General features: G+C 41.8%; 2 protein-coding genes across 9 annotated transcripts in view; one reads left to right on the forward strand and one right to left on the reverse strand.

Moving 5' to 3' along the window:
- The window catches only part of gbf1 (golgi brefeldin A resistant guanine nucleotide exchange factor 1), a 95,880-nt gene extending 89,483 nt beyond the window's left edge, over positions 1-6,397 (forward strand). For all 7 annotated transcript variants that reach the window (XM_061227564.1, XM_061227566.1, XM_061227565.1 and 4 more), the window contains 6 exons: positions 303-433; positions 1,852-1,953; positions 2,320-2,433; positions 2,773-2,950; positions 3,544-3,675; positions 3,809-6,397. In XM_061227564.1, the coding sequence (XP_061083548.1) occupies positions 303-433; positions 1,852-1,953; positions 2,320-2,433; positions 2,773-2,950; positions 3,544-3,675; positions 3,809-4,068 (917 nt within the window). In that variant the 3' untranslated portion in view covers positions 4,069-6,397. The remainder of the gene's footprint in view (positions 1-302; positions 434-1,851; positions 1,954-2,319; positions 2,434-2,772; positions 2,951-3,543; positions 3,676-3,808) is intronic.
- Positions 6,398-7,211: 814 nt separating this feature from the next.
- On the reverse strand, positions 7,212-14,853 carry LOC133118700 (core histone macro-H2A.2). Of its 2 annotated transcripts, none has more exons than XM_061228856.1 (9): positions 14,540-14,853; positions 12,935-13,118; positions 12,340-12,446; positions 10,629-10,823; positions 10,236-10,343; positions 9,759-9,858; positions 9,113-9,202; positions 8,249-8,423; positions 7,212-7,772 (listed from the first exon to the last, which is right to left on the reverse strand). In XM_061228856.1, the coding sequence occupies exons 2-9, from the start codon at positions 13,104-13,106 to the stop codon at positions 7,607-7,609; spliced, it is 1,113 nt and encodes a 370-aa protein (XP_061084840.1). In that variant the 5' UTR covers positions 13,107-13,118; positions 14,540-14,853; the 3' UTR covers positions 7,212-7,606. The 2 variants fall into 2 exon arrangements, with proteins under 2 accessions (XP_061084840.1, XP_061084839.1); XM_061228855.1 differs by having other exon boundaries at positions 12,935-13,122; positions 14,540-14,852.
- Between the last annotated feature and the right edge of the window lie 9,962 nt (positions 14,854-24,815).

Here is a 24,815-nt window from a genome sequence, read left to right on the forward strand (position 1 = left end):
TATCGGCCACCATAAACATGAGTTTATCATGGAGACTTTGCATTCTCCCCCGAACATTAACAAAGGTCTCATGTAATTGTCCATTTTTTTTAAATCTGTTGAGCCGATGCCTATAGGATATACACGTTCACCCGATATCCATAGTATTCATATATTGTTCTTTTTTGTAATTAGCAGAATTGTAAATGGGTACTCAGGGTTTTTTTTTAACCACAGTAAAACTTCCTGTGCGCTGTTGAGGTGCTCTCTGTGCTTTGAGCGGCCGTCCCTGACTCTTCTCTCTCTCTCTCCGTCTGGCTCAGGCATCGCCTGGCTCTGCTGTGACGCCCGCCGTCAGGTACGCATGCAGGCGCTCACCTACCTCCAGAGGGCGCTGCTGGTCCACGACCTGCAGACGCTGGACGCCGTGGAGTGGGAGTCCTGCTTCAACAAGGTGGGCCCGGACACTTCCCGTGGACTAGCTCCAAGTGCACTGCTGTGTAACGCTCACCTGTCTGCTGCTAGGCTGTTATTTTGAATTTTTTTTAATTTTTCTAATGCTGTAATGCGGTGCCATAGGAGAAGCTGTCAAAGCTTTCAGTTGAGCCATCCAAATGTTAGCAGTAATATTCAAAGGTAGATCTACTGTACTGTGCAAAAGTCTTAGGCACTCTAGATTTTTTTTTTGTCTGCATCAGGGTGTCAAATTTGAGATTTCCTTTCCAAAAAATGTAATGTTACAGACCTCCTTTCAGATGAAAAAAAGAAAGAAATTGATTGAGGCTGTCTGTGATTATGTGGTCTGTGGCTTTATGCACATGAAGCAAGCCAGACAGCCAAAGTCTGCAGAACAACGGTTCACCAAAGTTCACCAATATGTTAGGTACAAGCTACGTGCAGATTGTCTTATAAAACTGTCTACCCAAGAGAATTGGTGCTGTGATTGATGTTGTGTTTGTATTTAAAACTGTTGATTTCATTACGTTTGAAAGCATCTTTTCTTTACAGAATGTTTTACATTTGCACGGTACGGTAGTGCTGATTAATTTGGTTGTAATTTGAGTGTGCAGAAGTGGGATGTTATGGCTCTACAGTGGCTAACAAGCTGCCCTCGCTGCAACCCTCAAGCTGTTTTCATGTGGCCCAGTGAGATTCCTACAGTTTATTTTTAAATATTTCACTATGCCAAAAATGTCATGCGTTTTATTTTTGAATTCTGTAATGCTTTCTTAAAACCTTGTAGTGCAAAACACATTATGGCATGTCTTACCGTCTTAATTTGCTTTGTCTAGAACTATTTATTTTTGTATTAGCCGTTTTAGCTCCTATCAGTGTTTCCTTATTTGTGAACAAGACTGACCTTGAAGACCCATCTGTTCCAAGAAATACCTCTCCCTTTATCTGCCCTGATTCCCATTTCCCTCTTCCAAATCTTCTCCAATCTATTATTTATGTCCCCACACAAAAGTCTCTCTTCTTTCCCTTTCACGTTAATTCAACGACAAAGAATTGCCGGCGTGTTTGAATTGGCCATTGAATTGTGCAAGAATTGACCATCACACTTTCATTCACTGTGAAATGGTGGTGATTTTCAAGTCTAGGCCTTTTCTTTGTGCACGGATTGTGAGTCGTTCTGGATAAGGGTGTTACCCAAATGCCTGCAATGTAAATGTTGTGACTCGCCTATGATGATTTGGGCGGCAGCCGTGGCCCACATACAAAACAAACAAGGCGACTCGACTACAGTGTGGTTAAAACAAACACTCGCCTCTTTTTGATCACAACACTGATGGGCACATCACATGGTGTCAGACTGTGAAGTGCTCCCTGGGAATCATGGGAGTTGTAGTCATGTTGGTTCTCTGGTTCCAGGTGCTCTTCCCTCTGCTGACCAAGCTGCTGGACAACATCAGCCCTGCGGACGTGGGGGGCATGGAGGAGACCAGGATGCGGGCCTGCACCCTGCTGTCCAAGGTCAGTCGCCATGGAGGAGCTGCTGTGGGCCCCAGGGCGTGGGGACCGATTCAGGTCTCTGGGTGACCGTGTTCCTGCAGCGGTTACTGCCCTGCTCTGTGCTGATGCAGCAGTGCACGAGCCACACTTACACTGAGCAGAAAGAGCTCGTCTCTACTTCACTTGCATTTCAAATGTTGATTTAAGGTTTCCGGAGAAAAAAAAACAACCGGATGTGAACTTGATGCTGAATCATTCCTCTTCCTGTGTGTGGTGACTCTTGCCTTACCGTATAAGAGTGCATTCTCACACGCTTGCATCTGAAAGACCCACTGAGAGAGCAGCTGAGGTAACAGCCCTTTGTCTTACCCATGGCCCCTTCCCCAGGTGTTCCTGCAGCATCTCTCTCCTCTGTTATCCCTGCCCACGTTTGCGGCCTTATGGCTCACCATCCTGGACTTCATGGATAAATACATGCACGCTGGGTCCAGCGACCTGCTGGTAAGAACAATCTGTCGTGGCCTTAGGCCCTTAAAAATGCACATTTAACGTCGTTGTTGTTCTTTGCTTTTGGGTACTCAAAACATTTTCCAGACGGTCACATTCACCAAATGTGAAATTGCACATTTTCTGTTTGAAAGCAGCTAAAAATTATTTTACTGAGCTTCTCGATAATGAAATTCTGTTATTGTGGTTAATGAACTCGCGCCGCTAACAAGGCAACCGCACACAGTACCGAGTTTAAGAAAGCTACTGTATCAAACCTATAATTGCGTCTGTCCAGCTGTGCCGATGTATAATATAAAGCTTGGAGAAAAAAATCTGTTTGCCGGTCCCCAGCTGGAGGCCATCCCGGAGTCCCTGAAGAACATGCTCCTGGTGATGGACACGGCCGGGATCTTCCACAGCGCTGACTCGCGCACAGGCTACTCCCACCTGTGGGAGATCACCTGGGAGCGCATCGACTGCTTCCTGCCCCACCTGCGCGAGGAGCTCTTCAAGCAGTCCATCATGCCAGGTACACACTCTCGCCCACCCATCTTCCCCAGGGGCATAGACATGTCCCCCTCATTTCTCTATTTATCCTCCTGAGACCCCTGGAGATTTTGCATTTTTTTGACATGATATAAGTGGTCTTGGATGACAAAAACATGTTGCAGTGAAATATATTTAAAAAATTTATGTTAGATTTCATTTGAATTATATGTCCCTTATGTTAAGAGAAATACGGTGGAGAGCTCAGGGAAGGCAACATTTAATGTCTGCATTTGAGGACGTAGGGTTAGGACTGTGGCCTTCCCACTCTCTCTGTAGTTTCGATTTAGTTTCAGTTCTCTCTTTCAGTGATGGTGGAAGCATTTACTGGATGTTCAGGCCAGTGTGCAGGGTTGGGCTCAATTCAGTTTCCGTCAGTTCAGGGAAGGAACTTAAATTCAATGAAATAATTGAATCTTGGCCATAATGAACTACCCTAATGTTGTAATGTCCTGAAATGACTCCATGAACGTGGAATTGACCCCAACCCTGCTGCAGCCTGTCAGGTCCTTGCATACTCGTACATTGTCTCGTCTTTAAATATGTTTTAAAATGGTCCCAAATCTGCGTACACAGAGCCTGTTCCAGCAGACAGCCCCCAGCCTCCAGCCCCCTGTTCCCCCTCCCCAGTGCCAGCTGCCCCCGCAGAGCCAAAAACCCCCAGCCGATCAGAGTCTCCCCAGGAACCACCTCCACCCAGTGCCAACGGTGAGCTGGCCTCTCGCTGCACTGCAGTGTTGAGCTCTTAAGAGTGCATGGTCTCGGGTGGAGTGTACGGAACACGCCGCAGGGCTTAGTGTTCTCCCGGAGCTGATGTTTTGTGTTTGGGGTTCGCCCGCAGGGACGGACCGGTCGTCTCCAGTGCCCCCCTCCACGCCGCCCATCCCCGTCCCCATGAAGATGAGCCCCGGAGACGCCCCTCCGCCCATGAGCCAGTCCCCCCTCATCCTGCAGCCCCTGGCCTCCGCGCTGCAGGTGGGCGTCCCGCCCATGTCCCTGCCCATCATCCTCAACCCCGCCCTCATCGAGGCCACCTCACCCGTGCCCCTTCTGCCCGCCCCCCGGCCCACCGACCCCACAGACGGCTCCGAAGTCAAGTAGAGCAGCGCCGCCCCCCCCCCCGGCGTGCCAGTAAAGAGTTTATCATCCTCTGCCACACAGGAAGTGATGCCTCAGTACTTCCTGTCAGGGCAACTATAGACTAGACTTGCATGGCCATTTGGAGTTTGTCCTCTCTCGCCCCCCCCTACCCCCGAGCTTTGACCCTCATCCTGCAGTGTGATCCCTCCGGCTCCGGTGATGCGATCTGTGCTGAGCTTTCTGTTATTTACGTTTAAAAATCACCGCCCCTCAAATACCACACTCTCAACGCCAAGCCGCTTCTGCACATTCTGTCACGCGTAAATAATAATGTATTAAATATCATGCCCGTCGAAAACAAGGACAGCCTCATACCAATTAAATCATGCCTGGTTAACTCCTTAAAATGATGAAGATTTAGGGGGAAAATACAGTTTCAAAGATGTAAGAATTATATACAATTTTATTAGTATGTGTGAGCTTTTGCATTTCTTCTGAGATTTCTGGAAGGGAGTTCCCATCGAATCCTTTTTTTGGTTGTGGCACTGCATGTTGTCTAACATATGTACAGAAGCCTGACCACAAATGGACAGGAAGCAGTCTACCAAGTGGTAGGGCACTGACTGAGGAAGGGAGACGACTCCTCTACATATCGAACTGTTACATCTCTTGGAGCTTTACAAATGTAATTGTATAGAAAAATAATATTATAGCTAATTTATATATTTTGAAAAAAAAAACAAAAAAAAAGGAAGTCTTTGGTTTAATTGGGATTTTTTAAGTTGCATGAGTCCTATAAGCCCAAAGTTCAGCTAAGAAGCAACACTGTTGGCCAACTATTTAGGGGGGGGAAATTCTTTCAAAGTAAATTATGTCTAAACTAAAAACAAGGCGGCTCAATAGGGACTATTAATGGATTACCGAACAGTACGAGAACACCCACTGGTGGCAGAGATACGCTAGTCTTGGTAGAGCAAAACCAAGATGCCATTATTATTAGCCTACATCTAGAACATTCCAAATATTTACAGGTCACGCCAATCTGTTGAATGGCAGTTGTGTGTGTACAGAACTTGATGTTTCTGATTTTATCGATCAGGCTAGATTTTTATCAAGAGGTCTTATTCAGATTATTTAAAGAGTATAGTATGGGATTTATTTTGTTATGTACTTGGGGTGTATTTGTCCTGTAAGTGTAACTGGGTGCACAGGTGTGGCTATACAAGCCTACTGTACGACAAGGCTCCCAGCAGCCTATAGGTGAGTTCAGTAGGAAACAATCAGGCAATGTTTTACTGTGTTGCTGAGAGGAAAGTCCATAGAGGGGAATTGCAGACTAGCTCTAGGTTTCTGCTCTTGTCAGTGTCCATGTGGAATGAGTTTGTCCATTAAACTCACCCCAGTAGGTTAACTGAATAAATTAGTGCTTTCATCACACAAGGCCTAACTAGAGGCTGCAGTAGTGATGCCTGAGGGGGGTAGTACAAGCGTTTCTGTGTTTAACTTATAAATGTCTTGAGCTATCATTGGTTTGCGAAGCACTTCTCATATCCATTCATTTAAATCCACATGGGTGGAACTGTTAATATGCAAATAAGGCCATTTGAGTTTAAATGATAATGAGAGATGGTGAAATGGGAACTGTAGGGAAAAACAAACCTGTGGTGGGTAAAACCCTTTGACTGACGATCTGAAGTTTTGGGGGAATTTCTTTTTAGACCAGGCCATATTTGGCTTGACGTAGTTTATGTTAACGGCAGCACATTCCCGTCCCCCTGAACTTGATTGTGCAAGGTCTGTAGCTTGAGCCAGCAACTTATGGATACTCCATATATGAAGGTTTCATTCTGGCAGCAATTATAGTCTTTGTTCGTGTTCTTTTTCAAACACTGGAGATGGCGTACTAGAAAGTAACTTTCCGAAGGCTACTATCAAACTCTGACCTTTTCGTTGGAATTCGATTCGATCTGCGCTTTGAATCATGCCGTTACCTTCCCCATCCCTGACTTGGGGGCTCACTCAGTTTTATTTATGTATGCATTTGCTAACAGTTTTGTCGAAGCACAGGTTTAAACAGACATCCAGGACTGGAAACCCTTTAGCCACTGCCTTATATTACACCACACAAATGGGAAAGAGATTTGTGCGACGGTATGACACTATGAAGTGGCACCCTTCTTCGGTCTTCGGGAGGGATAAGCATTTTGTACAACCCTACGTTCCTTTGTTGTACTGCATTGTTAGAAATGTCAGGAATTAATTCTGGAGTGACAGAAAATTACATGAAAATAATGTATATATAAATAAATGGTAATGTACTTTTTACAGTGTAATAAATATAACGTCAAGAGTTGTGTGTGCTTTTCATGTGTTGACCATGTTAGTGCTCCTAACCTCACTTACAATTTACAAATTAAATAATTAGTAAATTAACTATCTTGAAGCTCCCCTAAAATGCCAATCAATGCATTAAATACCTGCAATTCATTATTCTTTCCAAGTATTCTAAAACGTTTTATGTTTATTTATGTTTTTAACGTCTCCTTGTCACTGCAGCCCGCATAGAAGATTGCCAAGACTGAACAGACTTGAAGGGAAAGTCTCATAAGACTGGTTTTGCTCTGGGACATTTAAGTCACAACTGAGGCTGTGATGGATAGCTTCTATGCAAAGACAACATGTCTTGGCTTGGTTTTGTGAGGTAGGACACCATTCTCCTCATTCTTGTTCTAGAGAATGTTCCATTTTAGATTTAAATGAAGTGTAGTGTTGTCATGCGCATCACTTTTGTTAATGGGGTGGCAAAGGAGCTTGACACTACCTTCCCCAGAGTGGATTTCTGACTGTGTCACTGCCTAGACCATGAAGAAACACTGCTGTAGACTCTTATGAACATAGTTCCAGCCAAGCAGGTGGAGGAATGACTAATTCTCTCACCATTTTTTTCCTGGTTATGTTGCACAATGATTAATGGATTAGGAGGATGAGCAGCCAGAAATCTTGTTACCTGAGCATCTTCACAGAAAGCAAGAATGCATATTGTATTTTCAAAATGGCCTTTTAACATGGCCAATGCAAGACTAATGTCATGGCTTAAATACAATCATCCAAAGACAACATAGATCGTCCCTATCAACCAAAGTGGGGAGAAACATTACAAGATGTGGTGTAAAACATTTGGTTTATTTCAAACCAGAATGAGAAACACGTTTTTCTTAGTAAACTAACATTATCAGAAACTACAGAGGAAATCCAGGGGATAAAACAAGGGTCATTTCAAAAGCCTTTTTACATGGAATGTCAAAACAAATGGGTCAAAGCAAAAAAATTACAAGCCCCAATGAATTAACCTATTCTATATGACGCAATCATTTGAGAAAACAGTGCAATGTAAATGCAGACAGTAATTCACTCACATCCCCCCCTCCCTCCCACACAAAAATCTACCTTTGTTGGAAAAAAAACTACTAACAGAATCCTTGGAACCTCACTATACCAGTTGCAAAAAATCCACCTGAAACAGTATTACACTCGTTTAAAAAAATAAAAATAAAAAGCTTTACTTGGTGTCCATTTTGGCCATTTCCTGAAGGTAAATGCCGATGCTTTCACTGTCAAACAGTACAAAGTAGATGTTCTTAAGGGAAGAGGATGTTGCAGACACAAAATGATTGGAGATGGCCTTGAGGATCAGCTGGGCTGCAGTCTGCTTAGGAAAGCCACTCCTGAAAGCAGAAATCACATTTTGTTGCTTACTGCTGCATTTTATTGCCTCCCTACTTCTGCGGATACCACCTTATGACTAATGGGAACGTTGTCACATTTTTGATACTCTCTCTGGACTGGTCTGTAACTATACCGTTAACTGAATACGTTTGAGCAATTTACAATGGTTCAATTGGTCACAGATAACCTAAAAGATACATGCCACAAACTTCCGGAAACCTCTCTGAGCATTTTAGTAAACCCAAGCGGAGATGCGGAAACCGCTTGTGATGGCACTCATTCTCAGAAGGGTCTGCAATTGAGTTTTATTTTGGCATTAAAACTCAAAAGTATGTTAAACGCAATTCAGGTCAATCAGAAGTTCCAGATCCTAACAAATGAAGTAGACGTAATTATGCGGGTGAAACTCGGAGACCGAGTTGATCCGAGTTGAGGGTTACATGTCAGGGGCTCTGAGGATAAGGCAGGGTCTCACCGGCCGGCAGGAAGCGAGGGGAAGGCCACCGATTTCAACTTCTTCTCCTCAGCGGCCGACAAACAGTTCTTCACGGTCTTCTCCAGCTGGTCCTCGCACTTCTCCGAGCCCCACTGGGGGATGTTACAGTGGATCACGAACTCGGCTGCCAATCCACTGGCTTGGCTGACTGCGACTGCAGAGGTGAAACACAGGAGGTTGTTACCCACTTTCTCTCCCTCGGGGAACACGAGACCTTTTTTCGTCACACAGGGGGCATTATGGTCAATCGGTCATTCTTGTCCGCTACTGGCTCAAAGGAAATCATCCTAAAAAAACATGTAAATTGATAAAATGTTAGCCGTCAAGAGGTGTGTACCATTATGACTCATCTTAAGTCCCTCACAGTTAGTCTCGGGAATACACAAGTGGGATATGACAAGTGTAAAGTTAGCCAGACAGACCAATGATTAGTATTGTCAAGAAAAATAAATGCCACAACCTATAACTATAGCCCAAAATGTAAATCAAAAAAGGTCAGGGAAACCATGATGCAATCCGAAAATTTGAGTTTTCAGTGTGTATGGGGCAGTACAGGAACAGAGGTCTGGCAGGTGTGTGGCGTCTGTAGCCAGTGGAGGAAGAGGAGACATGGTGCATGGCCAGGGGACCTATGTCAAATGGGGGGGGGGGGGGGGGACTTTGCTTGGAACAACAGGATCTCAGTTTCTGATTCGCAATGATGCAGCTCAACTGTGGGACTGTTACCACACGCTTGTACCGACTTTCTTACCTGCTGTGAAATGCAGAGGCTTTTAAAAAAAATATATAATCTGACTTCAGTAAAAAGCACTGTACAAATCTGACGGCGTAGACCCCCCTTACCTGCAGCAACCTCCAGCGGCCCCTGCGATTTCCGCACTTCCTTTACAGACTCCAGAAACTCTTTTCCACCTGCCTTTTCCAGGGCATTGCCTAAAGTCACAAAAGATGAAGAGTTCTAGATCATGTAAGGTACACTTCTGGAAACAGTGTTTTAACCTTACAATATGGCTGGGATTCTAATTTTGAAATGAGAAAATTTTGAAAATCTTTTTTTTTTTTTTCTTGCAATCAGTTCAATAGACAAGCATGTATAAAGCAGAGTAGCCTTTACCACCAAAGTTGTCAACTCCATTTCCTTTTCAATTTGAGGGCAATTTCAATTTGGTTCCAATTTCTTTTAAATTCAAATTTCTGTGAAAATGTGGGTAAAATTTGAAAAAAAAAAAAGGACTTGGCATCTATATGAGTATTCCTCATACATTTGATGTATATACATAAACTATTTTCACACAGAAATTGGCCTTTCTAAAACAGGCAACTACATATTATCAAAAGATTGGAAAAGGATGAGTTCTTTGGATGTACAGTGTACTGTGCAACAGGGGTCATGGTGAATGGTTTGAGAAACACCTGAGTAAAACTCCTGGACTTAGTTGAATTGCTGCAGACTGTGTGTAATAACGCAATATTTATGCACAACACTCACCTACGCCTTCTTTCAGGTCAATCTCTGCGTTTGTAGGGTTGATGATGCCCTCTACTTGGATGGATCCGATTTTGCTGATTTCGCTCTCCGTTAAAGAAAGCTGGGAGAAAATGCGAGAAATGTTCTTGCTCAGAGGCCTGTGTAAACTTTGGCCAGATTCAGACTGACCGATTATAAGCACTGTTCCCAAGCAAATCACAAATTCCAAACCAGAGTGATATCATCGATCTTCCAGAAAAGACTGAAACCATTCATTCTGGCTGATGTTCCTATGTTCAACATTTGTTTTTGAAAAAACAATATTACACAATATTAAAGGAATATTTTACAGTCCCCTGCATTGGACCATGGCAGAATGATGTAAATTAACATTTTGCAGGCAAGAACTCCTTAACCATGTCTTACCACTAGAATGGAAGGCATGAGAGGTTTCTTATCATGCGTTTGCCACTAACATTCACAACAAAAAGTTCAAACCTTTTGCCCCAGGAACAAGCTCTTTGCTGAGAGGATTGGGAAACCTTCTCCTGGCCCGTCTTCTGGTGTGGAATTGGTGGCTACTTCTTTGTCGTTTTCCACAATTTTCTAAAAATGGCATTGATTACAAAAAAAATGTAAAGTCAATGCTGAGCTATTAACAAAACCTACAGCAAGCAAAATTAACTGAGGAATCTGAGATCTGAAACAGGCAGCACTGGCATGGCTGTGGGGTAAATGAAGGGGGTATTATAACATGGGGTAAATTAAATGAGTTGGTATGTTCTGGGATAAATTAAAGTGTTAGCATGTTCTGGGATAAATTAAAGCGTTAGCATGTTCTGGGATAAATGAGAGAGTGAGTATTTTGTGAAAGTGTTGCTTCAGGCAGACCTTTGACTTGCGTCCTGGCTTCCCTTTGGCTCGTTTGGCGACAGGTTTCTTGCTGCTCTTGGGGCGGCCCGGCCTCTTCTCCGGCACGGTCACCTGGGTGTCCACCTTCACCCGCGCGCCCCTCTTCTTGGACAGGAGCTCGGGGTGAATTCGGGGTAACACTCCACCGTTCGATATGGTCACCCCCCGTAGGAGCTGAGAACAAAAACAATACCTTTATCACAAGTCCCGTGTGCTCAGGTGCGTCAGAGAACAGCCAAACTGAAGGATCCTACTCATATAATTATGTTTGAGAAATGACACTGGGAAATTAGAGATGGGCAAAGACAATTGGGGGGGGGGGGGGGGATACAAAATTAAATTAATCAATCTTATTTTTCTGAGAGCTGCTGTGAGTCTGCCCATTGATGCCTGAGAGAAGAGTAACTTAATGAAGCCACGGCAATGCTGTGATAATGCTTTAATTACTCCAGTTTAATAAAAGTTATTAATTTCATGAAGAGTAAGGGAAAGGATAAATTTCCATCCATTTATTTGGAAATCAGGGATACAGACATCAACAAGGTATCCATTTTCCATGTGGTATCGGGACAAAATGTTCTCACCTGCTGCCAGGCAGATACACACAGAGCCATGGGCTAAGAGTTAAATGCAATCTAACACCAGTTACACATCTACTGTGAACGTGCGATGTAAATGTTCTTAACCGTCTACCACTTGGGGGTTAACCACAGAGTGTCCGTTTTCCCCTTGTGGGAAAACCCACCGGGCAAGCATACCATATGGCATCGACTTGACAGCTCGGTTTGCTGAAAGAAAGGGCATTATAGCGGATCTACCCCACGCAGGATAATTGCACAAACCCAGACAAAGATAGACAGAATAAAAGAACAGTTGAAACACGAAAGGCCTACTACCAATAAGCATCTCTTGAGTGTAGGTTGTTCTGAGTTGTTGCACCAATATCATGTCCAAAACCCAGAATATGCTATCTTATCAGGCCAATTTATTCTGTGGAGATTTTGAGTTCTCTCATGCTATGTACTATATCATTGCTATTTCCATGTTAGCTGATTGTCCGTTTAGTGGGCTGCCAAGTAATTTTGGAGTGAATATCCAATACAGAATGGACATGCCATCTCTGAGGTCATGCTCTCCTGTTAATTTTTTTTTATTTTATCCTTGGCTTAATGAACACATTAAATATAAGAAATGTTTTAATGTTTATTAATTTAAATATTTCACATTTTTTTAAATGTAAACTCCTCTCAAGTTTTTTGGGTGTTTGGCCCTTTTGAATCTTTTTTCTGGGGAGGCTGAGTGGCAAGTCTGGCTGAAGTTCTGGGGAGGCTTAGTGACGTGCTCTATGGTCCAATACTGAATCCTGGCCGTACCACTGCCGGCTGTAGCAGGCAGCCCTGCGGGGCCCTAACGATGCTGAGGGACTGGGGACGTTTCGGCTGGCAGGCTCACGGACACAACCGGACATTCCACCTTTGCCAAGACCCTGAAAATATGTTGACCGCATTTGAAGGTCAACTCTTCCTTTTTCACTGATATGATCTTAACTGGCTTTAAATCCAGCACGAGGGCAAACATGTATGCATCAACTTGACCCCCCAGGAAAAACATTTAACTGCATACGCTCTTTATTCAAAGCTGATGGTTCTTCATTCAATTGTAAGGGGTCAAGACGGGAGGCAGGCAATACCTGGTTGAGCTCCTCGTCGTTGGCTACTGCGAGCTTGATATGACGTGGAGTTATTCTTCCTTTCTTGTTGTCTCTCGCTGCATTCCCGGCCAGCTCCAAGATCTCAGCTGCAACGAAGATGGGAGAGGGCAATATGCACCATGTCAACATAAACAAATACGTGTTTTTTTGTTTGTTTTTCCCGTCTGAGTGACAAAACTGGTTTCTACTGTGCAAGGCATTAGCCTTTCTACTGCAAAGCATTGTAAGGGTACTTGGCTAACCTCCCCTCATCCATGACCATAATTTGGTTTAGTGTACACCACATGATGGGCGATATTAACAATTTTCAGTAATTCCCTCCATTGTAGAATTTTACTTTTGAAAAATAAAAACCGGTGTACCCACTGTTGTTCAACACATCTCGGGAACTCTTCCTAGTATCCTCGTTTAAAAAGCTTTTGATTTACGAGTCAGTTAAAACGTAGAGGCTATTCAAGGACAATATGTGTACTTAAATTCCCAAACCTGTGGTACTGAGACTAAGGGTCGTCCATATTGCTACTCTTGATTATCGTTATAAGGGGAGAGTATAAAGTCCAGCTGTAGTACTAACCTGCCAGGTACTCTATGACAGCTGCCATGTAGACGGGGGCACCCATGCTGATCCGGTACTTGTAAGTCCCTGTCCGGAGGTACCTCATCATCCTCCCCACGGGAAAGATGACTCCTGCCCGGGAAGACCGGGAAAGTTTGGTGGTCTTCTTCTTCCCCCCTCGTGCCGACATCCTTCTTTCTTTCTACCTTTAGGAAAAAGGTATATTTGTCATGTAGTAAGACTTGTTCAACCGATTTTTCTTAAAAAATTTTTTTTTAAAAAAGATATAAAAAAAATTCTAAATGCCACCCATGTTATTGACAAATTTAATGTTATTTTCAACTTCGTTATGCGGAAACGTTTTGTTTTCAAAGCAAATGTCTGCTTTCCTTCTTTGTAGCAAGACTTGTTCAATCCTACGTAATGGCAACAGATTTTTCTTTCTCTCTCCTGCATATTCAAATAAGCTTCAATCAGTCCACTCTGGCTGAAAGCCTCGCTGAAGACACATGCCTACATCTCCCAATTCTTCATTTGTACCTTTATAGATCCCAACAACCCTTCTTCCATTACCCTCAGGAACCTTAATAGACTGTGTGCATGTGTATTTTGGGGGAAGGGGATGTTCAGATCAAAATCAAAACTAATACACAGCTTTATGGAAACATACCATAATGGCAATACATAGTTGTGTAATGAAAATGGGCGTTTAGACCTTAAAAGTAGTAGAAATTGTTATACACTGTGTCGCCCAGAGAAATTAAAGCGCAAGTCAATGGACAAAATATCTGAGACTGTAAAAAGTTGATTGATTGAAGAGTCCAGAAGACGTGATTCCAGAAATCGCATGACGTGAACCGTATCCTAACATTCCCTCCCACTTTATTTTCGTTTTCACTCTTCATTCTACACCGTCACAAATACGACGGCTACCGATAAGGATCATAGAAGGTAGCTAGGCTAAAGGTGTTCTTTTCAGCTGAATGGGGCCTTCCTAGACTTGTTAAATGTTAGGACTAAGTAACAGGCATCAAGTGGATGCTTTACATTTATTAATGTGGGGTTTGTACTTTTAACAAACTTTAACGAAAAAAGAAATCGTAAAAAAAACAAGGATTCTCTACGTTGAACAACAGCTCACAAGCTAGCTAGCTATAACGAACACTTGCGAATCGGTAGTATTCGCAAGTTATATATAATATAATTATTACAAAGGTCCACACATGCAAAAGCAATGTTTAAAATGCATTTAAAAACAACATTAACGGTCGTTAACGGTCGTTTAGTTAGGTTAGTGAGCTTGTCCAACGTTAGCCTCCTAGCAAGTTACACTGGCTAAGAATTCAAAATGCCACCCAAATTACTGACAAATTAAATGTTTTAAACTTCGTTATTCGGAAACGTATGTTTTGTTTTCAAAGCAAATGTTTGAGACGCAGGGCCATAACCTTTCTTTTTTTTTTTTTTACTCCGCTCCTCCCATAACATCGCAACCTCCATTTTGTTTTCAATCCATTGAATGTGGAGCAGCTTAAATCGTATCCGACATGGAAACTATATTGGGGAGATATCGTTTTCCGCCGAACACTGCAAACACATAACCGCGTAATTCCCAGCCTGTACCTGTTTTTCTCCGTTGAAGAATGAAACGTTGGCTTGATTGTCCGTTTGTTGATCTCCAATGAGTTTTATGCTGTATATTTTCCCTTTTCTCTGTTCTTCTGTGTAGCCCTGTTGTTTAAAACTAGTCACTGCACGACCGTTGGAGGCAGGTTATGTGCTACCGATGCCGCGAAGGGGAAAAATTCATTCTGAGAGAAAACTAAATGAAACCCCCCCCGATCTGAAAGCGGAGAAGACAGTTGGCTGTGAGGAATGTATCTTAGAAGAAATTGCCGAACATTTAGATCGACTGAATGCTGAATTCAATAAGTACATCGCACTCTTAACGCCACACCCCCTCTTACTTTATCATGTAAATGCAGGCAGCACACCCTTTAGTTCCTGTAATGATGCCAAATCGTTCATGCATTAGCCTGAAGCAGAAGCAAAAAGCACACTCCATAAGTTAGCCAACAAGAAATAGTGTCCGTTCAGGTAATTTTCGGGCATGCATGCTTTTTGGGTGCTGTGCCTTGCTAGAATTGCAAATTAGTCTTTTACGATGTTGTATTATTTCGTCATTAGTAGACTACATCTCTCTCATTAACATATAGGTTATGAACTGTATATAGGTTATCCATTTGTTTCGCCAAGGTTGTTGAATAAACAATTTACAATCTTTTACATTACATACACAAGACTATAATCTTATGTCTTTTACTGAGTTTCCACTGAAATCAGTTTCTCAATAAATTTTTTTAGATCTCTAGTATGCGCCCTTTGACATGGTCAATCACTCTATCCTCCCGAGAAACTACAGGGATCTGCGGCACAGCCCTAGACTGGATTAAGTCTTCTCTCTCTGACCGATCCTCCCCGGCTACCTGGGCTGGTAAAGCATCAACCCCTCGTCCCCTTGTTAAAGGAGTTACCCAGGGCTCAGTCCTCGGCCCCCTCCTTTTCTCCATCTGTACCAGATCCCTTGGCCCTGTTATCTCTGCTCATGGCATGTCATACAACTGTTATGCTGATGACACCCAACTCTTTCTCTCCTTTTCCCATCTGACACTTAGGTCTCTACCCGCATCTCTACGTGTCTGGTATTCAACATCCCCAGACACTCTCACGTCACCCCCCTGCTCATAGATCTAAATGCTAATCAACGTACTTGCACTTCTTGGTCATGACTGCTGTCTGTTCTTGCCCCAAGGTGGTGGAATGACCTTCCTGTGGATGTCAGAACTGTAGTCTTTGACCACTTTCAAGCACAGACTGAAAACTCACCTCTTCAGGCTAGACCTATCCGTTCCTACCTCACTACTATGATTAGCCATGTATATGCAGTAGGTTATAATTGTGCTAATGACTAATTATTTTAGTCTTTGTGGAATTCTCGCTGCCAACCGTGGTATGCTACCTGGAAAGATGATGTACTCTTCAAGTTTCATCTATGTGATCACTCTCAGACTTGGAACTGTACTTTCCTCAAGGGTCTTCAATGCACTTGTCCCTGGTTCTGATTTGCACTTTATTGTATGCCGCTCTGGATAAGAGTGTCTGCTAAATTACAATTTCACGATGGTTGTTAAAAAAACATCTCAGATTGAACAAATTTGATTTTGTTTTCATATTGCAGACATGAGCCTTATGTCTTATGTACTAAAATCAGTTTCTCAACAAAAATGTATTTATTTGATGTATTCTGACATTTCATTAAAAGCATTTACTCAAAATGAATTAGTTCAATCACATTTGTCTTTATTTATTATGTTGTGTATTTTTCTGGCATGCTATTAAATGCATTGAATCGAAATGAATGAATTAGATCACATTTGTCTTGATTTATTTCAATCAAGTTTGTAAAATGCCCAACACGAAAGAACAGGACAATTGACCTTTTGTATGCTAATGTCAAGGATGCATACACTGCCACCCCACTTCCACCACTAGGGAGATCAGATCATGACCTGGTCTTCCTTCAACCACAGTACACTCCACTAGTCCGCAGACAGCCAACCACCCTGCGTTCCTTCAGGAAATGGTCTTCCGAAGCAGAGGAGACTCTGAGGGACTGTTTTGAGTCGACGGACTGGAGTGTGTTACAGGATTCATATGGTGAAGATTTGGAGGGGGTCACAAACTGCACCACTGACTACCTGAATTTCTGTATGGACATTGTAGTTCCCACTAGAACGGTGGGAGACTCCACCCCCGGAAAGCAGCCGGCCCAGACCGAGTATGTCCGAGACTGCTTAAAGCCTGTGCTGTGGAACTGGGGGAGCCTCTGCAGCATGTCTTCAACCTGAGCCTCCGACTGGGAAAGGTACCAGCAAAGTGGAAGACATCATGTCTCATCCCAGTCCCAAAGAAACCACACCCCAGCCAGCTCAATGACTACAGGCCAGTCGCTCTAACATCACACATGAGGAAGACCATGGAGCGACTGTTACTCAACATCCTCAGACCCCAGGTCTGCCACGCACTCAACCCGCTCCAGTTTGCATACCACGGGAAGGTGGGTGTGGAAGATGCCATTATCTACCTGCTGCACAGGACCCACTCTCATCTGGACAAGGAGAAAGGTGCTATGAGAATCATGTTCTTTGACTTCTCCAGCGCCTTCAACACCATCTAGCCTGCCAGACTGCGAGACAAGCTTGTGCAGATGGGGGTAGACACTCATCCTGGATTCCAGACTACCTGATGGAGAGACCACAGTTCGTCAGGCTGAAGAACTGTTTCTCAGAGCAGGTGTTCAGCAGCACCGGAGCGCCACAGGGGACTGTGCTTTCACCAGTCCTGTTCACCCAGTATACATCTGACTTCAGGTACAACTCAGAGTCATGCCACATGCAGTAGTTTTCAGGCGACACTGCAATAGTGGGGTGTATCAGGGATGGGCAGGAGGATGAGTACAGGAACCTGGTGGATGACTTTGTGCAGAGGTGCAATCTCAACCATATGCAGCTGAACATTTCCAAAAGGAGATGGTGGTGGATTTCAGGCGGACTAAGTCACCTATGCTGCCAGTCTCCATTGAAGGGGTGAATGTGGTCAGCACATACAAATACCTAGGGGTACACCTGGACAATAAAATGGACTGGTCAGCCAACACTCTACAGGAAAGGGCAGAGTTGGCTCTACTTCCTCAGGAGGCTGCGGTGTTTCAATCTCTGCAGTAAGCTCCTCTGGATGTTTTACCAGTCTGTCATCGCCAGTGTCCTTTCTTATGCCATTGTGTGTTGGTGGAGGCAGCATTAAGAAGAGGGACGCTGGGTGACTGGAGAGGCTGGTAAGGAAAGCTGGCTCTGTAGTTGGAATGGAGCTAGAGTGCATAATATCAACAGCAGAGAAAAGGACACAACAGGATGCTGGCAATCCTGGACAATGACCGCCACCCACTATATAACACACTAAACAGACAGAAGAGTTTCTTCAGCAGCAGACTCCTGTCTCTGACATGCTCAACAGACAGTTTAAGAAGGTCCTTTGTTCCATGGGCCATTCAGTTATCACACAAAACGGGAGGAGATAATTGGACTTTTCAACATGAGTCTCTTTCTGCTCCTTCCACCACATCACCTTGTCTACCATCTGTCTACCATCTGCCAATATCTGTCTGACTGTCCTTACAGGCTATATTAGCCCTCTACTCAATCTGGACTGTAATCCTCACTTTTACCCCTGTTGAGTTTACTGTTTACTTTGTACTTTTGCACTGCCACCATTGCACACAATTTATTTAACATAGCACCTTATTTTTAAAATTCTGATGAATGGCATTTCAATTTTTTCTACATTTTTGGGACATGAGACTATAGTCTTAGATATTTTGCCATTTTCCAGTGAAATTCATTTTTTATCAAAGTCCTTCAGATACATCTATAATCATTTATTTCTCCATGAATGTGACCAAATCATCATTCCCTTTTTACTTAAACAATAAAATGGCATTTTCATTTTTTCACCATTTTTGGAACATAAGACTATATAGTCTGATGTATTTTGCCATTTTCTAGTGAAATTCATTTTTATTCATGAAATTCTTCACACATTTTAAATAATTTATTTCACTATGAATGTGACCAAAACATTATTCCCTTTATATCTACACAATCAAAAGGCATTTAAATTTTTTCAGCATTTTTGGGACATAAGAATATAGTCTTATGTATTTTGCCATTTTCCAGTGAAATTCTTCAGACACATTTTTAATAATTTATTTCACCATGATTGTGACCAAAATATCATTCCCATTATATTTAAACAATAAAATTGCATTTTAATGTTTTCACCATTTTTGGGACAAAAGTATTTAGTCTGAGGTATTTTGCCATTTTCCAGTGAAATTCATTTTTTATCAAAGTCCTTCAGATACATTTTAAATAATTTATTTCACCATGATTGTGACCAAATCATCATTCCCTTTTTACTTAAACAATAAAATGGCATTTTAAGTTTTTCACCATTTTTGGGACATGAGACTATAGTCTTATTTATATTGCCATTTTCCAGTGAAATTCATTTTTCACCATAAAATCCTCCAGACACATTTTTTAAATATTGTTTTACACCATGAATGTGACCAAAACATTATTCCCTTTATTTCTACTCAATCAAATGGCATTTTAATTTTTTTCACAATTTTTGGGACATGAGCATATATTCTTAGGTATTTTGCCATTTTCCAGTGAAATTAATTGTTTATCATGAAATCCTTCAGATACATTTTGAAGAATTTATTTCACCATGATTGTGACCACAACATCATTCCCTTTATATCCACACAATAAAATGGCTTTCTAATTCTTTCACCATTTTTGGGACATAATGGTCCCACTGAAATCCATGTCTTATGTATTTTGCCATTTTCTAGTGAAATTCATTTTTCATCATAACATTTTCCAGATACATTTTTAATAATTTATTTCACCATGATTATGACCAATGCACTATTCCCTTTATGTCTATATAATAAAATGGCATTTACATATTTCACCATTTTATTCATACATTTTTATTCTTTTCAATTATTTCAACATATTTGTTGAAAAACATGATTTCCCATTTCTCTTAAAAACTAAACAAAACAAACACACATTGCAGACAAAAGATATATATTACTTAAATCAATTTCTCAATATAATTGTCTTCATACACATTTGTATTCATTCATTCCAGAATTGTTCCTGAATACACATGTGCCATTCTCTGAATATAAATACTTTTTTTAAACCTTTTTCACATTGCAGACATAAGACTATAATCTTCTGTATTTTTCTGACATTCCATTAAAATCAGTTTCGTTAAAAATAAATGTCTTCAAACACATTTGTATTTATTATTCCAAATGGTTGATTAATAAATATGACTTTCCATCCCTGTGAATAAAAACAAATACATTAAGATATCTTTTTCACATTACGGACAAAAGACTATATATTCCTGTATGTTTGGAATTTCCACTAAAATACAGTTGTTCACATAAATGTCTACAAACAAATTTTTATTAATTTATTTCACCATGGTTGTTGAATATTCATGATTCCCCAACTTTACTTGTAGTTTGTTGTTTTTTAGACATTCCACTGAAATCTATTACTCAATTACAGTCATGTTTTTGATGGCTTGTCCATGAAGACAGTCCTCTATTTTGTGCTTTTTGGAGTGAGAATTTTCATCAATAATTACACTCGAATGGTGAAATAACCATGTTGACAGAAAAAGTGGCCAACTCAGTGGCTGAATTTCATCACAAGTACATTTTTCCCCTTTTTTTCTCCCAATTTGGTAGCCAATTGTACCCCATCTAATTCAATTAGAGCCAGTATTAGATACACCGCCCACACCCCATCCCTTGGCGGCCCTACGAGAGCGACACGCCTTCTTTAAGCCGTCTCGCCACATGCAGGTAACCGTGATTCGAGGTGCTTTTGGTGCGGTGATCTACTAACCCTGCCAAGTCCCTCCCCCTGGAGCAGCGAGCCAATTATGCTGCTCCACGTAAGCCGGCCAAACTTGGCTTTTGGCAGGACCAAGAATCGAACCCCGGTCCCCGGTGTGCAACTGCAGCGAACTGCAACCGCAATTCGGCTGCATCTCAGCCTGTTGCGCCACCACAGCCCCTACATTACATTATGTTAAACAATTCAGGACAGTTACACAAAACAAATATTTCATCAATGTACAGGAGAGGTTGGGAAACCCCAGGGGGCTTCGGCTAGAACCTCACCAAAAAAAGATTTTACTTGGAGGATACAAAGAGACATTACATTAGAAGACCAAAAAACGTACATACTTACTTCAAGATATATATATCTTCGGATGCCAAGAATCTGTTTTTTGTTTTACTAGATGCAATAACAAGAAACAGGAATTATTATTATTATTATTATTATTATTATTATTATTATTATTATTATTACCAACCAATTATTACCAAATTATCCAAATACATAGTGTGATCACATACTTTAGCTAGATAATCTCAGGATAGGGCAAATAACTTCAAGCAGCACCTCCAGCTTCCAGCTGAGCATTTGTGTTACCACACCACAAACACATTGTGGCACCACGGTCTATAAGAAACATAATGTTTCCCCCAAAACACTTTAATCCTTCAGTGCTGCTTGCCACCAGTAGACTTACAAATTAATATTAGCAATGATGAAATGATTAGACTATCAAAAAAGTATTTGCCTGCAAATATCCTGGCATTCAATGCCAACATTTAAGTTGTTGGTGGTATATCAATACTATCCAGCAGAGGGCAGTACATGATTTTATTTGGCTTTCACAAAATGCTCAAAACACAGAAAGAAAAGGTGTACTCAAATAATAAACAGTCACAGACAGTATTCTATATAAGAAACACGTTTTATTATAGTACTATCAGACCCAGTACCCAATATCTTGCACCAGTTATAGTGTAAACTGGATAGAGCAAGATAGTGTATTGGGTGAATCTTTCCTATTACCACAATGTGTGATATTTTTGTTGAAGGGAACGTCTTATCACATAAAGCAAGTCCGAAGGAGCTGAATGCACTCCAAAAGGTAAGTGGTTGGATTTGAATAAACCATCGCTCTGCTGAGACAAATTGCTTAGGTTTTCCTCTCGCAATATTTCCAGTTGCTTTGATGCACTTAGGTTCTGGAGAACGTATATAAAATGTTTGGATTTTGTGATATCAAAAAGAGTAATATATTTTGTGTATCATTGGTCCTATGCATAAACACTTGTCAGGACTCATTTGAATATATTTTTTTCTGGATCCACCACTCTGAAAACTGAGGAGGCAGAAAACATCCCCATGAACTAATTATTGATCTTCAACTTTAAATGATTTTCCTTCATTAACAATATGATTAAGTCACTAATTACTCAATACCATCAGGCATAGCCATTTCTCCTCAATTAGGTAAAACAAGAAATAAAGCTCATTTTATTTGCACACGAAATTGTGCACATTACAATCAATGTTATTCAAAACCGTGGATACATGCAGCTACAAGACCCCCAAGACTGATCAAAAAAGCTGCGTGATAAAAATTATTTTTGGCCTTACAAAATAAAGTTATTACAGATGGTGGCATTGAGAAACTGAATTGAGAAAGTGGAAAAGCTGCAGACACTTTGCAGACACATTGGAATTAGTCTTAAGACAGTAAGTCTGGCTGTATAGCCGGACATTGACAGGAGTTCAACATACGTTCGCATATACTGTGCCAGATGCCCTCAGTCCCCATCAAAAATAAAAACCAAATCATTTCTGCAGCTTTGTCTGGGAGGGAAGGGGGTCCAGGAACACTCTCCCCCTTCAGAGGTATCCAGGGAAAGACACGCAGCTCTTAGTCAGCACTGATGTTCGGACTGCAGGACAGTCAAAACAGCTGCTCTTGCAATCTAAACAAGACAATCCCGGTGATGACTGAGCCTGTTTCCCAGGCTCGAAGCACAAGCACAAACAGGAGTAAGAGCAGAGGTCTGCAGATCTACTCCAACACAGAAGCACTTAGGGTTACCAGACACGCCAATACTACTTATGGTCTGTGATTAATGGATACATATTCCATTGGATTTGATATAACATGATATTGATGTTTTTTAGTCATCCATTCACAGCAGATACTATTATCCACAGTAGCCTGTGAAATGATAGATCAAACGCATACGTCATGGGGACTGGCAGAGGAAACCCACGCATACACTGTCTACACTGTAAGGGTCTTTGCACAGTCTTCTGTAAAAAGCGCAATACAAAAAATTCTATTGAACTGAATTGAGAATAGAAAGAGAAACATTTCTCCCTGAGAAAATGGACTTGAATAAACCATCGCTCTGCTGAGACAAATTTTCCTCTAGCAATATTTTCACTCAGTTTCTGGAGAATGTATACACAATATACTGTATTTTCTGTACAGAAAATATATCATTGGTCCTATGTCTGAGAACTTGGCTTGAATTCGCCAGGTGTGAGAAGTCTTGCGAGCTGATTCCGTGTTTCGATTCCAGTTGACCAATCAGGAGGTGGTTACGTTCATGAAGTTTCAGATAGTGTGAGAGGGCATCTGATCTCCTGACATCGTAACCAGTGAGAGATGTACGCCCACCCTTAGTTTAAGTCTTCTCCCTGAGAACTAAACAAGGCTCCCGGCAGGGGCAACAGGGTGGAGCTTTCCTCCCTGTCACCTCACCACGCGAGTGATTACCCTGGGAAATTCAGCTCTTCCTGTCTGGCTGTGCACCAATATCAATCACATGGCGTGAGGAGTGAGCACTGTTTACCCAGACTGCACTGCGGTTCCTGCAGTTCGCAAAGTAAAGGAGGAAGAACCTGTCAGATTTATAACTGCCAACGTCAAAGAGGCCAGGGGATACTAAGCTTACTTTGGGGAACTTGTGTCCTGAGCCAAGGACAATGATCTTGGCAACTCATTAAAACCAGCCACATAAAACAAATTTTCTGTGGGGGTGATCTTACCCATGATTCATATTTGATGTTCACACTGCTGGATATACAGTATTTGCTCAAGTAATTTAGGTCAAAAATCTCACTTAAAGGGTATACCAGCAGAAGAATGTCCAATCCGTTCCTGCAACCTGGGCGTTATATGCCAAAAATAAAAAAACGAACTTGTGATGACGAGCTATGCAAAAAAGGGGCTACTTTCCAAAACTGAGAAGCAGAATTACATTTGTTTTCAGAATTACATTGTCAGACGTCCAACTAACCTTATGTGCAGTTTTTACCACTTGTACTTTATGACCACTCATTATCACAGTTTTGAACCCCACTGACCTATACATGTTTGATATGTAATATTTCTCAGTTTGAAGGGAAATGAAGTGCACAGCTCAAGGTCGCTCCACAACCTTGAACTGGCCTCACGTGTCATTTGCCTCTGGGAAATGAACAAACAATATAACAAAAGGAAACCCTAATTCCGGTATGATGATCCCAGCATCCCTGCCTATCCTGTACACTGTTTCTCTCCTCTGCTTTCTGCCTGCTCCTTTCAATGAGAAGCTGAGACCAGGCTCCTTGTCGCCCTCTAGTGGTAGAATGAGTTGAATATCGGCACCCAATATTACCTCCCATTCTCCAGACTGCAACTGACTGAATCTGAAGCTCAAAAGCCGTGAATCACAATCTTGCACCTTGAAGGCAGAATGCATATGCTTTCCTGTCTCTGAAAGACTCAATGCTATACAATGTTACTGGTATAGCGACTGTCACAAGTACACTTTACAGAGTAACACTCAAGGGAACACAACATATCGGCCCTATGCAAATAGCATGAGGTAAACAACTCCCCAATGGGAAGAACTCTCGGGGGGAACCCGGCTATAGAGGCGTGCGCATCTTCCGCTGGCCTATACATTTGATGTATTACCTAGTAGGTAAACTAGAATGTCCATATGGAGGGATGTAGAGTCTGGAGTTTCTGAAATCTTGCTAGCATATGCTCAACTAACACAAATGAATACTGAGGATTAACACTTAATAAATATGATACTAATACACTTAAACTAAGTATAGTTCCAGAATGTCCTAAAGTATGTTAACAAATACCGACTAGAATTTTGGTTTGTTCTGAAAACAATGGAACTGTGTCTTCATTTTGGTTCTATGATTGAAAATAAATGTCAAGCAAGTAACACAGTGGTAATTTTTCTGTTCAAAATAGTTTTCGAACAGAAGATTTAACAGCAGCTGCTGAATGCCAGGCATCCAAATTCCTGTAATTAGCTCCATGAATCCGAGCAATCAATGTCTCCGTGTAGACAATTTGG

This window comes from Conger conger, chromosome 18 (assembly GCF_963514075.1).
Source record: "Conger conger chromosome 18, fConCon1.1, whole genome shotgun sequence".
Lineage (NCBI taxonomy): Eukaryota > Metazoa > Chordata > Actinopteri > Anguilliformes > Congridae > Conger > Conger conger.

Bases quoted from the DNA above. Each gene is read 5' to 3' on its own strand.
- LOC133118700 (XM_061228856.1), bottom strand. From the start codon at position 13,106: ATGTCGGCACGAGGGGGGAAGAAGAAGACCACCAAACTTTCCCGGTCT. The intron at 9,859-10,235 runs GTTTGAACTTTT...ATTTTCTCCCAG, and splicing joins GCTTGTTCCTGGGGCAAAAG to CTTTCTTTAACGGAGAGCGA. The intron at 9,203-9,758 runs GTGAGTGTTGTG...TTGTGACTTTAG, and splicing joins TGACCTGAAAGAAGGCGTAG to GCAATGCCCTGGAAAAGGCA.